General features: G+C 32.1%; 1 protein-coding gene across 1 annotated transcript; it reads left to right on the top strand.

Moving 5' to 3' along the window:
• Positions 1-2,147: 2,147 nt before the first annotated feature.
• On the top strand, positions 2,148-6,695 carry LOC106764897 (VAMP-like protein YKT61). Its single transcript, XM_014649370.2, has 6 exons — positions 2,148-2,469; positions 2,787-2,884; positions 3,073-3,177; positions 3,337-3,402; positions 3,916-4,002; positions 6,262-6,695. The coding sequence occupies exons 1-6, from the start codon at positions 2,277-2,279 to the stop codon at positions 6,310-6,312; spliced, it is 600 nt and encodes a 199-aa protein (XP_014504856.1). The 5' UTR covers positions 2,148-2,276; the 3' UTR covers positions 6,313-6,695.
• Positions 6,696-14,894: the final 8,199 nt, after the last annotated feature.

The raw sequence follows: 14,894 nt of genomic DNA, 5'->3' as shown, positions 1-14,894 counted from the left end.
TCTCACTAGATTCTTCTGAACGTAAGAAGTTAGGTGAGATAAAAAACACGCGAGCCAACTGCAAAAGCAAGAGGAAGAAGGCAATCTTCATGTTGCTTTGGCAAAGCTACCAGCGGCAGTGACCGGTCAGAAAGAGGAAGACCAAGTGGGTCATCGCACAACAGAGGTAAGAGTTTAACCGTTCAATGTTAAAGAGAAAAAGAAAAATGTTGTATTTTATTACAAAAGTTAGAATCCCTTATATAGGGTTCGAGTTCCAGTAATTACAAAATGTAAACTTTCTAATTGTCTAACATAAAGTCATAGAACTCCTAAAACAGAAATCCTAGAAATCAGATTATTGTTTATAGAAACAATTGTCTTAAACAGAAAAACAATAAATGTATAACAGAAATGTTTAAAACATTTAATATACTTTTAAATTATTTTTCTCTTTAAACAATTAAAATTTTATCTCAGTATTTTTAATTATCTATTTTAAATTATTTTTCTCTAAAGAATTTGGTTTTTCGAAACCCAAATTCTCAACGTTAGAGTAAACAATTATATTTGAGGATTTAAAAAAAAAATATTATTTTAGAAAAATGGTGCTAATGTGACCGTATTATGTGTTTGTAACTTCTAACCCTTCGATTTTGTCCACTGTATACACCTTCAATAATCATCTTTCTCAATTGATAGGTTTATTCCTGCATCCCATTATTTTCTTTCTATAGTTCTTAACTTTTCATTTCTTTTCCATTTTTCCCTCTTAATTATATATTAAATAATTTAATATAACTTTCATCTTCTTCCTTCTGACCCCAACCGTTCTTCGTACACTAAACCTTCTTGGCTTTCATATTAGAAAATCAAGCATATAGTTATCGTTATTCTCAGTTGTTTTGCTTGTGGATTACTTCAACAAACACTTATATTAATTTCAAAATTTGATCGGTTTTTGAAAATTGTTATAGACTTAAACAATTTGTAAAAACTGTTTAAACTTTTAACAGTTTTCGAAAACTATTAAATATTATATTAACGAATTTCAAAAACTGTTTAACATATTCTTTTAAAATTTGTTTTTAATTTAAAATTAATAAATAATTAATTTACTTATTTTTAATTATAAATAAAATTATAATTAATTATTTATTAATTTAAAATTAAAAAGAATTAAAAAAATGTTAAATCATTTTTGAAATTCATTAATATAACCTTCACGATTTTCTAAAATCATTTAAGCCTTTAACAATTTTCAAAAAAAAACTTTTAATAATTTCTAAAAATCATTAAAAATTTTCAACCTTTATTTTTGCAAAAATTACTAAAAAATAAAATAAGAATTAAATTTTTCAGAAACTAAATTCTAACGTATCTCTTCATAAAGATTATTAAAATAAAAAATTAGAATTCTATTTTCCAACTGAATTTTAACTTCTTACAAAATTATAATATGTTATCTTCATAAATATTAAATTTTTTTTTTGGCAAGAACACGTTTAAAAAAATAATACAAACCCATCAATGCTGAGATAAAACAATATTTGCTTTAAAAGCAAAAAGGAGGTGCAGAATCATTGGAGAATGACAAAAATGACGGTGCAGGAAGTAACCAAAGGATGTGCCTAGAACAAAGTAGGTCGCAATGAAAGTCACATGCTACTAGAATCCGGAGCTTGTAATGGTGGAAAAAAAAAGTGAAAAAAGAGGTGCAGGACCAGAAAGGAGGTGCGACGACGCAAACCTAGTCAAACTCAAAAGGGTGTTTTGGCCATTATAAAAACTTTGGGTTTGTCGGAAGAAATCAAAACGAGGGTGCAAGAAGAAGCCCAAATTGAATGGATTAGTTTTGAAGCTTCCAACATAAACACTCAATATCAATTAAAAAATACTTTTTATTCTTTATTTCATTTGCTATTATTTTACTCATATTCCCGATTTTAGTGCAATAAAAATGTCTTTTAGTTATATTATTTCCTCGTTTCCTTATATTTTGTTATTTAGATACTCTATAAAACGAGAATCAAGAAAATTAACGCTTTCTTTGACTTTTATAACAAAATATTTCTTTGCAAAAAGACAAATAATAATAATAATAATAATAATTATAGTTATAATTATGGTTGGTGTTATTATATAAATAAAATTATGCAACTACGCACGTCAATATTTTTTCTAATAGAGAGAACAATTTTTTCTGTTTCCGATCTGCTGTCTTTCTTTCTCGTTGTAGTGTTACAATTTTTCAGAGATAGAGAGAGAGAAAATCTAGAGCGAGAGATAGAGAAAAGATGAAGATCACAGCGTTGTTGGTGCTTAAATGCACAGGTGAAGGTTCCGATCCCGTGATTCTCGCGAATGCTTCCGACGTTAGCCACTTCGGCTACTTTCAACGCCATAGCGTCAGGGAGTTCATCGTCTTTGTCGGTCGTACCGTCGCCAAACGCACCCCTCAAGGCCAACGCCAATCTGTACAACACGAAGGTTCTTGTCCTTTAGATTCCCGTTTTTAGGGTTTCTTTCTTTTCCCACCTTGTTGCTTACCGACACCGATCGCGCGTTTGGGTCATTGCGCGGTCGTTTTTGTTGATCCGGATTCCGTTTATCATATTTTTCCCTCTTTGCTCCCCTTCAGAGTAATAGAAATCGTAGTTTTTAAAATTGGCGATGTGATATAACCCTGTTCTTTGATCTGCGGTGATTTCTTTGGTTTTCTGGAGGGTTCGATTTTAATTTTTTTTTTTTTTTTTTTGCCGAATTGTGAATGATTGGAAACATGTTCTTTCCTTTTTTGATTGCAGAGTATAAGGTGCACACCTATAACAGAAATGGTCTTTGTGCGTTGGGATTTATGGATGATCATTACCCGATTCGAAGTGCCTTTTCTCTTCTAAACCAGGTGAGAGTCAGAGCATCGCGTGTGTGTTCAGCGTTATGTTTTATTGACGGATTTTTGCTACTTCCTTTGTTAGGATGAGACATGATAACTATTCTGAGGATGTTATAATTGTGTAAGGGGTTTGTGTTTTATTTATTTAATTTGTGGAGATTCTATAGGAAGAGCTGACTGTAACTATAAAAATGCAGGTGATAGATGAATATCAAAAAGCTTTTGGTGAGTCATGGAGAACTGTAACGGAAGACGGTACTCAACCATGGCCCTATTTGAATGAAGCTCTGACAAAATTCCAGGCATGTAAATTCCTCGTCTATATTTTGTGAGCTGCAGCTAAAGGACTCGTTGATTTTTTTTTTCTTTTTTCGCTTTAATAAATTGATACATTTTGGTATCCTTTTTACACCATTACTTATGTCTCAAACCCCCTTTATCTGTTCCTGTCAAATCATCAGGATCCTGCAGAGGCTGACAAATTGTTGAAAATCCAGAGAGAGTTAGATGAAACAAAAATCATCCTTGTAAGCATACATTGATTTATATTTGCAAATCAGTATTCCGATTCCCTGCATCTATTGTCTTCCAAAAGTTACATAAGATATTTTTGTCATGTAGTTGTTCAATTATATAGCTATGTCTGTATTTTTTGTTTGAAATTCGTTTGAGAAATTGGCACTTTTAACCAAATACATTTAGGTTTAGATTACAATACCAGCAGCATGTTAGTTAAGTATCATTTTAATGAACTCAAATGCAACGAAGTAACGCTAATTTGTCTCTTTCTAGCATTGTGATAAGATGCCCTGGATTTTACATTATGTCTGTCAGTGGTTCATCAATAATTTAGTTGCTGTTAGTTATTTCTTCCTGATTACTTGGTTATGTTACTATAAATGGGTAGCCGAGAGATGGGCCTTCTAGGTGGGTTGTGGGGTTTTGTTAGTTTCTACCTACACAATAGGCTTGTTTAGATTCTCCAGTTTTCTGGCGTGTAGATTTCTTTGACCATATGATTGCTTTCTGTTTATGAACAGCATAAGACTATTGATAGTGTGCTGGCTAGAGGGGAGAAGCTGGACAGTTTAGTTGAGAAGAGTTCTGATCTGAGTGCCGCATCCCAGGTACATCTAAACAACTCCTGTTACACTAATTTGCATTTGGGACTAGTACAGCAATGCTACATATAGTCAGGCATCTATTATTGTCTGACATATTTTATCTCTTGTCTATATGATTATGGTCATCATTGAGTATGCGTGCATGATAAATGTATTATGTAGCTTTGTGATTAATCTCTTTTCTTGCTGTGCAAAACTTTTATATATGCTTTTCCATTAGATACAAAATGCATTGATACGGAAGATGTGCAATAAATAACATGCCAGTCTGGGACTTTGTTTTATACAATACACATCTGTGCTTTTGGCTTTTTGAGTCTATGTACATTAGAATGTGCTTTCCCTAGGGGTAAGAATAGGCTAAAAGTGGGTCTATCTACATACTTGCGGACTACTTTTCCTCCGTCATCCCACATAACTGCAGGCTGGCATGTGCTTTCGAAAAAATAAATAAATTCTACAAGGTCATCGACAACTTTTGATCCCAAGTACAAATCTGTAGGAGGGTTTACTGCCAACTAAAATGATGTTTAAAACAGTCAAAGGAAAAATTTAAAAATTAAGATTTTTATTTATTGCAAGTAAATAAAAATACATACTGTGAAAAAAAAATTAAATTATAATACAAAATAAAATCTAGACTTATAAGTATATTAGTGTACGCAAGTTCAAATCATTCATAATTGATGACAGTACAACTTGATAGTTGAACTCGTCCATGCATTGATAAATCCTTTTGTGCAATCAATTATCAACAAAAAATGTACTAATATTTTATGAAATAGTGAATATAAATATTTAGTCATATTCAACATACAGACAATTTTATACATATATGGATAATTAAGAAAACCGATTGAGTTATGCGGGGATATGCCTATACAAGCCAGTGGGTTGACATGTGCAGCCTGCTCTGTTTGTTGCAAACTGAGGGATGCTGCTAATAAGATTATTGGCAAGGTCACGGTGTTCCAAATATTTCTTAGGATGTGCGTTTTTGTCTTAAAACACTGTTGTCACTGCTGCCTAGTGTGATTTTACCATTATATAAAGGGGACACCTTTTATTTTAATTGTTTTTGGTGTTATTTTTAATTAGGCTATTTTATCATTTACCAATAAAGAAGTCATTATTTGATAAAGATATAAATTGGTAGCCGTACAAATATTTATTTTACCACATAATCCTTTCGAAACCACTTTTACAAAATTATACGTTTTTTTGTTTTGTTTCTTTTTTTTTTTTTTAAATTGTGTTATTTTAGTATAATAAAATTGTGGGTATTTGTGTCATCGCTACTGTATTATTTTAGAAGGAAGAATATAATCTCTTGGTGAGGGTATGTTTTATTGACTTTTATAATCAATATCTTCTTATTGTAACTAAGGTTCTGGATAAATTTTTCATACTCACTGTTTGGGAACAAAATAAGAAAAATAAAATAATAAGCTTCTCCATAGAATAAAATTAGCCTTGTGCAAAAGTTAAAAAAAATAGATTTTGGGGAAGCTAATACTGAAGAGTTTGTACATCTTAATTTATGAATAAACTAATTTTATTTAATTGAGAAACTTATTTCATTTTCCTTTGGTATTTTTTCTCTTGAAAGTACTTGTGAAGTTCATCCAGACCCTAAGTTAGCACAATCTCTTGATGAAATTTTATTTCTTCACTTGTTCTTTTGAATAGTTTTACAGTCTATTTAGATGATATATATTTTTTTTCTCATCTTTTTAGCTTAAGGAAACTGAACAAAATTAAAATGCAAAAGGTTCTTCAATTATTTTTTCCTTTTTCGCATTTGTTTCAATAATTTCTTGCAGAGTATATATATACTCTACAAAGTAGTAAACTTATAAGGCTTGGTCCAAGATTTATGCTTGTAATTATTTCAATAATTTCTTTTTAGTTACTTGTTTGCTATTTAATTATTGAATGAAACACCATTTTGGTGCCTAAAGATTTGAGATGTAACATTGGTTTCTGAAAGAGAGAAAAGTGGCCATTTTCATCCTTTGAATATTAAGATATCAATTAGTTTAATTTCAGAGTTTAAATTGATGTAAAAATGGTGTTTTTTTGAACTTAATATGAATATGTGAGCTATATGGTTATTTCATTTGCATAGAATATGATTTCTTTATGCATTTGAAAGCACTATGTTTGGTTTATCCTTAGAAGATAACTGTGTTAATCATGAATGCATTATTTTTTCCTCTAGTTCGTTTTACTGATTCAATCTGATGTTGGCGTTTGAAACAGATGTTCTATAAACAAGCCAAGAAAACCAATCAGTGCTGTACTATATTGTAAGCTTTGAGCATCATTACGCTGCGAGCTCACTTGAATCCTGTTCCGACATGGAGATTATTGTTGGACAGGAGAAAATAGCTTCATATGTCTATCACTTTACATTGTTTGGTTGGTGAAAGTATGATGTGATTTACCTGATATATGTATTGTCTTACCGTGTGACAAATTCAAATACCCATTTACCTTGTGATGTTCACTATGATAATATATAGTATGCATAAGTTATTGTTCTGGTTGAGTCATTCTGTGTTAGTTTGTTATTAGATATTGACATTGACACTCCATTCGCTTTTTTCTTTTTTTTTTTCTTGACCTTGGGGTTGTTTTTGCCATCCTATGCAGACAAGATGCTCCATGTAATTAGAATTTACATTTGGTTCGTAGATGTAAAAGCTGGAAATTAAGATGATGATTGGTATGCTGATGAATAAACTTTTATATAAATGAGTCTTCGAATTATACTGTAAAATTTATCGAATATCATATATCATATTTAAGAGACGGGGAAATAAATAAAAGATATATAAAAGAAAAGGATGTTATTTTAAACTATATTATTCATACACATACTATAACATTGATTTAAGTTATATAAAAGAATTAAGTTATAATAGATTAATTGATTTAATAGAATTAACTATATTATTTATTAATTTTATCGATTTCTTAGAGAAGGAAACTGTATGAATGGTATCTTATAGTTTAATACCGTTTGGACCATCCTTTAAATTGGGTCACGATTAAAGTTATAGTTATTAGGCTAATGGTTTGGGTAAATAAACAATTAATAAATTAAGATATTGATTAAAGATATTGATAACTTAAGGAAACTGTTTATGAGTAACAGAGAAATAAATAATTGGTAGAATTAAAGTATAAATTTAAGTCATACATTAAAAAATTAAAAAAATATATAAAAAAATTCATAAGCTTATTATTTATAAATTTATGATTTTAATCTTTTAAATTGAGATGTCTTATTTAGTTTTAGTTCAGATTTAGATGATTTTTTTACACAACAAAATTAGATGATTATCTTATATATCTTAAAAATATGTTTAACTAGTCAAGAAAAATTAAATATATTTAGTTAATCGAGGATTTCAACATCCTATGTTGTTGTGTAATTTTTGTATATAAGTAAGCAACCGAGTTTATTAAAACTTCTTACAAATACTATTAGTCTGATTAAAATGTTTGTATATAATTCTTTGAATAATTAAAAGGACTTAGATTTGTAGCAGATCAAGAGTTAATATCATTTTGTCCTGTATTCAAAATGAAAATTTTTCTTAAAAAGAATATCCATATGGGTTGATCCTGACCCACAAGACTTTTGTGGATATTTTGACCTCATGACTTTTTTAAAGAGGAGCTTTTTGGCATTGTAAATTTTTGGTTAAAAGCTTTTTTTGGTCCCAGTTTTGGTGGGGAAAATTCGAAATGGTCCCTGTGTTTATTTTGTGTTCAATTAAGTCATTTTCAGTAACTCCGTTAAAATTCTTAACGGCAACGTGTCCAGATGTGCAACTGCTAACTGAGGTGTCATTTCTTTGCTGACTGGGAGTCCTTTTCAGTAGCCGTTAGAATTTTTTAAATTGTATTTCTTAATCAGGGTTATTATTTTGGGAATAAATTGAAGAGGGTGGATTCTAAATTAGGGTTTTTATTTCCCAACCTTCTTGCCTTAGTTAATGAGCCATGTCTGCTTCCCATTCTTCTTCATCTTGTTGGAATAGCTTGGGCCGTCGTACTTCTCATTATTCACCTGGGGGTGGTTCAATGGGGCTAGGGATAATCCCCATTTGCAAATGAGATGACAATAGTAAAAATGGCTAGAACTCCAAAGAATGCGGGAAGATATTTTTGGGGTTGTCGAAACTACAAGGTAATGTGAATATAAACCCTACGTTCTTTATGTGTTAGTAATTAACATTGTGTTTGATGTTTTTCTTGTTGATGAATAATAGAGCGAAACTGGTAATGCGATGTGTTGCAACTATTTCAAGTGGTGCAGTAAAGAAAATGATGACGAAAGGGATGTTATTATTGGGAGACAAAGTGGGAAGATTTATGATCTGGAAAGCGCACTCAAAGCTTTGAAGAAAAAGATCCAATTATTAGTAGCAGTGACTGGTTTTGTTAGTGTAGTTAACATACTTATGTTTTGTGTATTTTGGTTGAAGTGATGATGTTTGAAGAGGTGGTCCCAATGTGGTTGAACGTAGTGATTTAAGGTCAATGGAGTTGAAATGTTGTGATGTTTAGGTTGTGGCTATTTTTTTGTACTAAATGAAGGAATGAAATTTTAATTATTTAGTAAGTAATTGTTCAATTTAGTCCTAGTTTTTGTTTATCAGTTATAAATGTGGTCCCTATGTTGACGACTGATGTGTTGATAAAGCAATAAAACACAACATGATTCAAATTGTATAAAGCATTAAAATGATAACTTTGCATAAACAGAACCAAGGTAATCATTACATGCATATCAAGTGACCAATTCCAACAAATTAAGTGCTTAATGTTTGACACCAAAACAAATTTAAAGCACATCTAAAACATATCCAGTGGCTAATGTTTACCACACAACTGACCAATTCCAAAAAAAAAAGTACAAGTTTATAACATTATAAAGCACGTTGTCTTCTAATTGGTAACTTGTCGGGTCTGATTGGTGGTGGTTCAGATTGTTGTGTCATTTCCTCAGCTGGTGGTTGGGATGGTTGTGTAATTTTCTTAGTTGGTTGTTGGGGTGGTGGTTGGGATGATTGTGTAATTTCCTTAGTTGGTTGTTGGGGTGGTGGTTGGGATGGTCCTGGTAGGTCTGCTTGATGTTGAGTAGGGCATTTATTTCTCTTATGTCCAACTTGACGACAAATACTACATTTCTTGCGGTGGCCACCTTTGGTCATCTGGGTCTCATCCCTCCTTAGCTCCCATTGCTCCAACCTTCTTTTCTTCTTTGGTCTGTCAGGTAATTTTCTGTTGAATGGTGGGAGGACGTCTACGTAGGGTGTTCTTTCCCATAACAGGTGGTCGTTCACTGGAAATATGATGGAGGCATATGCTTCTTCATACGTTGACCGTCTGAACCAAATGGGTACATAATTTTCTGGATCTAAATTTAGGAACTTCATTGCAATTGCATGGCAACAAGGGATCCCAGTAAGAAGCCATTTCCTGCACGTACAATCTTGGTTGTCCAGGTTAATTGCAAACTTGTTTGTAATTTGTGCATAATGCCTAACTTCAAAGATTTTTTCTGCAGACCAACTGTCATTAAGGCATAAATGAATAGAAGTTCAGAAATATTTGATCAATAACACAATTTTAATCACAATCAGACTACCATCAGATTGAAATGAAATGCATACCTTGGGATCCAATTTTTCGATAAATTGGACTCTTTTGTAAGTCTCTTTCTAATCTTGGGGCAGATATCAAAGTCCATATTACATGTTTTTATTCTATTGGTTGTCCATCTTTTCATGAGGAAAACTCTAATTTCTTCAAGCATGGTTATAATGGGCTTTCCTCGTGCCTCAACAATCACACTATTAAAACCTTCACTCATGTTATTGGTTAGTGTATCACAAACTGACCTACCTGTAAATCTAGATCTTGACCAATATCTATTACAAGAAATAAAAATCATTGTTATATGCACAATACAAGTGATCAATGTATTCATAATGAATAAATAATACCTTGGCGGGATAACAATTAGATATTTGTAAGCCTCTTCATTCACTTCCTTCATATTTAACATCTCTTTTTCCCAAGCTTGGGGATATGTACTTGCAGCAGCTTTCCACATTAGATTCTTCAACTTTTGGCCAGGGAACTTTTTCCTAAAATTTGCATACATGTGTCGCATGAAAAATCTATGCTTTGCCTTAGGTAAAAGTTGTTCAATAGTTGGCAGCAAACCCTATTTGTAACAGAGACAAAATTGAACAGTATAATCTAAAATAGGGACCAATTTGAACATTTTAATTACAAATAGGAACCAAATACAATATGACTGATACAATTATTATTATGAAACAGAACAGAAAATTGCATGTACCTTTTGTTGATCAGACATAAAAGTGCATGCATTGCCAACTTCAGGACCCCAAGGTCTTCTAACAACAACTCTAGAAACCATGTCCAACTATCTTTGTTCTCTACTTCCACAATTGCGTATGCCAGAGGTAACATCTGGTCATTAGGATCTCTCCCAATAGCTGTTAATAACTCCCCCTTATACAACCCTTTCAGAAAACATCCATCCAAACCAATAAATGGCCTACAACACACGAAGCTAACCTTGCAAGCTTTCAAACAAACATAGAATCTCTGAAAAACTGACTGACCATTTCCACTATCCACTTTAACTTGTACTATTGAACCAGGGTTACATTTCAATAATTCATGTGCATAATCATGAATTCTTTTGAACTGATTTTTGAAACTACTTTCAAGTTTCTCAGGTGCCATTATCTTTGCCCTACGAGCTTTAGAAAGTGTGACATTCGTATTCCATTTCCTCAAAGCTTTTGAGCGTATTTCATTTATCTTCAAATTCGGATTTTGTTGCAGTGAATTATCCAATGTCTCACTCAACCACTTAGCATTCATCATTTTAATGTTGAATTGCCTACTGTAACTATGGTTATCCACTACTGTTCTCAATTGCCATGTACTACATCCTTCCATATACCCACAATAAGCCATCCAAGGACAACTCTTTTGGGCACCCAAACATCTCACTCGTACCCGTCTATTATCATTCTTAATAAACTTCAAATCTCTCCCACCATGGACTGCATAACTTCGAACAGCCTCCATAAACTCATTTTTATCCCTAAATTTTGTTCCCACTTCCCACTTGTATTCAGACATACTCTTTTGCATAACAAAGGTCCCAAATGGACCACAACTTTGGCTTTCATCCTCACTTCCACTTTCATCTGGACTGGCCAAAAACTCTGACTCCCACTCATCACCAGACAACCCTCTATCATATGGGTTCTTCTCGCTATGTGCAATATCAACTGAATCCTCACTTCCACTTTCTTCATTTTCACTAACTTCCACTGATACAGCCCCTTCTATATTGTCCCTAAGTACTTCATCAACATTAACATCAACATCCACTAATCCTTCACCCCCTTCTCCTTCATCAACATCCCGCTGTGCTTCATGCTCTTCTCCTTCAAGACTATGCACATCCCCTGAATCATCAGACACACTTGAAGTATAATCTTCAACGTGTACTTCTTCCTCCACATGCACCTCCACATCATCCATGTCCTCCTCCTCCAAATGTACTTCTTCAACGTGAACTTCGTCCTCCACGTGCACTTCCCTCTGTTCACCATCCATGTCATCCAAGTGTACTTCCTTCTCCTCCTCATTATGGACGTTATCATTCAAGCCTTCCCTACCTAAAGTTCCTTGACACAGCAAAAGAACTTGGTCTTGTTGTTGTTCACTTGGTTCTATTTCAACCAACTCTGGGTCATTATCCACACCGTGAACCACATACACCTTAACTTCCCCTAACTGTTTGGCAATGCCTACCATGTTCATTGCACTCTTATCATCATCCAACTTAAGTAGCATATTATCAATGCAATAAAATATGTCTCTCACATTAATATACCCCAATTCTTTAACCGCATCTACTGCTTCGAAATAACTCCATTTGTCAGGGTCCACACTCCAATATGTCTTTTCCCCACCAACATATTCAATAGGATATTGACATACTAGGGTCCCACCATGGTGGACCACAACATTAAACCTCTCCTTAGACATCTCAAAAGCAACCCTACAAAAGTAACTGTTATGGGCATGTGACCACTATAGAAATGCTAAAAGTAACTGTTAACATGTGACCACTATATCAAACTCAAAAATCCACCAATACCAACCACTTATCATACGTTACACAACAATGCCCTATATAAATTTCAAAAATTGTTACAAAATTTGTAACTTTTCCAAAATCTAACACTGAAACAAATTCTTTTTGGGTTTTACAGTCTTCAGCAACAAAACCTAGAAATTTATATGCTACAAAGGAAGGAACACGAACACAAACCTTATTTCGCAGATCTGATTTCACAAAGATGGTTGCTTCCACTTAGAAAAGCACGTTACTGGTGTGGAAGCCCAAAGTTGTTCTTCTCAACTTTCACAAGTTGTTCTTCCCAAATTCAACCACTTCTCAATCTCGCAAGTTTCACAAGTTTCCCTCCCAAATACTTAACTTTAATTTTATTACCAGAATAACAACCTTAATTACAAATTCAATTTAAAAAAATCCTAATTCCAACTGAAAAGGACTCCTAGTCAGCAAAGAAATGACACCTCAGTTAGCAGTTGCACATCTAGACACGTTGCCGTTAAGAATTTTAACGGAGTTACTGAAAAGGACTTAATTGAACACAAAATTCGTTCTTTGGGACGAAATTGAACACAAAATAAACACAGGGACCATTTCGAATTTTCCCAACCAAAACTGGGACCAAAAAGAGCTTTTAACCTAAATTTTTCTGATCCTAACCCATGTGAGTCAGGACCAAACCATGTGAGGGAAAACAAATTGACAGGTCTAAGCGATGAAGAAACTTAATATAGACAATTATTGTGCTTAAAAGTATTGTGCTCGCCACTTTAAATTATGTCAATTCTTAACATGTTTCTAAAAGTGTGTTAACAACATCAATATATTTAAAAGGGTTATTTCTAAATCCTTATCATTCAAATAGAGGGATTTTATATTTTAGAAACGAGTGTGTTCAATATTTATCAATTTCATATCATGTAGCTTGTAAAGAATGACTATGAGAAGAAACCATAATCGTCATACAATTAATCTAATAGATTATTCTTTCTGGAAAAACATGTAATTGACTTTGTATTTGTTGATGAAAATGACTGGTTAATTAAGTTATGGTTGGAAGTTTCATATCAATTAGAAATAAAATAATTCACAATATATAAATAGGTATAAAACCCTCCTTAACATGGTATCATAATAATGTGTTATAACTTATCCTAACAAAATTTATTGTTTCTTGGGTCTATTATTCTACTTGGACCTCTACCGGACTACCCTTTAATATCTTAATTTATAATGTATAAATGGGTGCAAACTCATCTTACATATTAGTTTTGAAAGATTAAGCCAGACTCAAAGTTTATTTCTTAACATTATAAAAGTTAGTTAACCATAACTATTGCGTAAAAACCTTTTTATAATGATTAAAAATAACTTTTCATACCGGTTTTCAAACTGGTATAGAAATAGAGGATATAAAAAGTATTCAACTTTTTATATCGATTATGCAAGTGGTATCGAAAGGGAGAGAGATAAATTTGTATATGATCAAGATTTTTCATACTAGTGAGTTAATTCATCGGTATAAAAGGTTTGACATTCTATATCAGTTGAAGCATTAACAGTATAATAAGTTTTGCCTTTTACACCGATTAAGGCCTCAATCAGTATAAAAAGACTCATTTTTTATATCAATTAGATATTTAACCGGCATAAAAATGTCACTTTTTATACCGATTTAAGCATTAACTGGTATAAAAAATCTCTCATTTTTTTAATTGTAGGTTTGTATGTGTTACCTACCACATACAAATCTGCATAAAATTCATGCCACAATAGTTCAAAACTGTCTGAATAACATATAAAAGGAATAAAATAATACTTCCTATTATTTACACATCAAATAATACTTCCTAACCTGATCAAACAATGAATACTTCTAATATGTACACAAAAACTAAAAAAAATGAATAATTTGAATCAACTTATAGTGGTAAATACTTAAGATGTTAGCTATAAAATGTTCACATTACCAAATTCCTTGAATCAACAACACTTGTGGATATGATTTTCTACATGTGTCTCATGACATAATATTCACACTCAAAGCTCCTCGGTTGACACGAGCAGTGCAAGTTAAATTCATAGAATATCATATTTTTATAATTGTAATTCAATATTATATAAGATTAAATACTTATAGTTGTTGCAATGAATTGCAACTTCTTTCGAGAGACGAAATGTTCTTCCTACAACTTTGAATAAGCCTCAACCACTCTGTAAAAGTTAAATGTACATTGAAATTTATGCCTAGTATGAAACTTAGTAAAATTAAATTATGTGTACACAAAAAATAAATTATTAAAAAGCTTACGTATTTAATTGTCAATGTATTAGGTTTCTTGTGTAATGAACATAAGAATACCACAAGAGACTGTTGAGGAAGAATAACTAGCAATTATCAGTGACTTTTGTAGATTCAAACAATATTAGTGTCAAATAAGATTTACATAAATAAAATTTAATTTATAAAAAAACATACTTATTGTTGCAAATAATGTGCTAAGTAGACTTTTTTTTTTTTTTTCGTTTTCAAAGGTCTCTAATAGGTATTTTTTGCACCTTTTGACCTTTATTCCCAATTGCCTAAATGACATCAGGGTCAATAAATCCATATATGTGATCCTTCTTGCTCTTAACGCTCATACGATGCGAATACCTTAAACATTGAAAATGAATAATGTTA

Source organism: Vigna radiata, chromosome 1 (genome assembly GCF_000741045.1).
Source record: "Vigna radiata var. radiata cultivar VC1973A chromosome 1, Vradiata_ver6, whole genome shotgun sequence".
In the NCBI taxonomy this organism is placed as follows: domain Eukaryota; kingdom Viridiplantae; phylum Streptophyta; class Magnoliopsida; order Fabales; family Fabaceae; genus Vigna; species Vigna radiata.
This window is presented reverse-complemented; position numbering and strand designations above follow the sequence as displayed.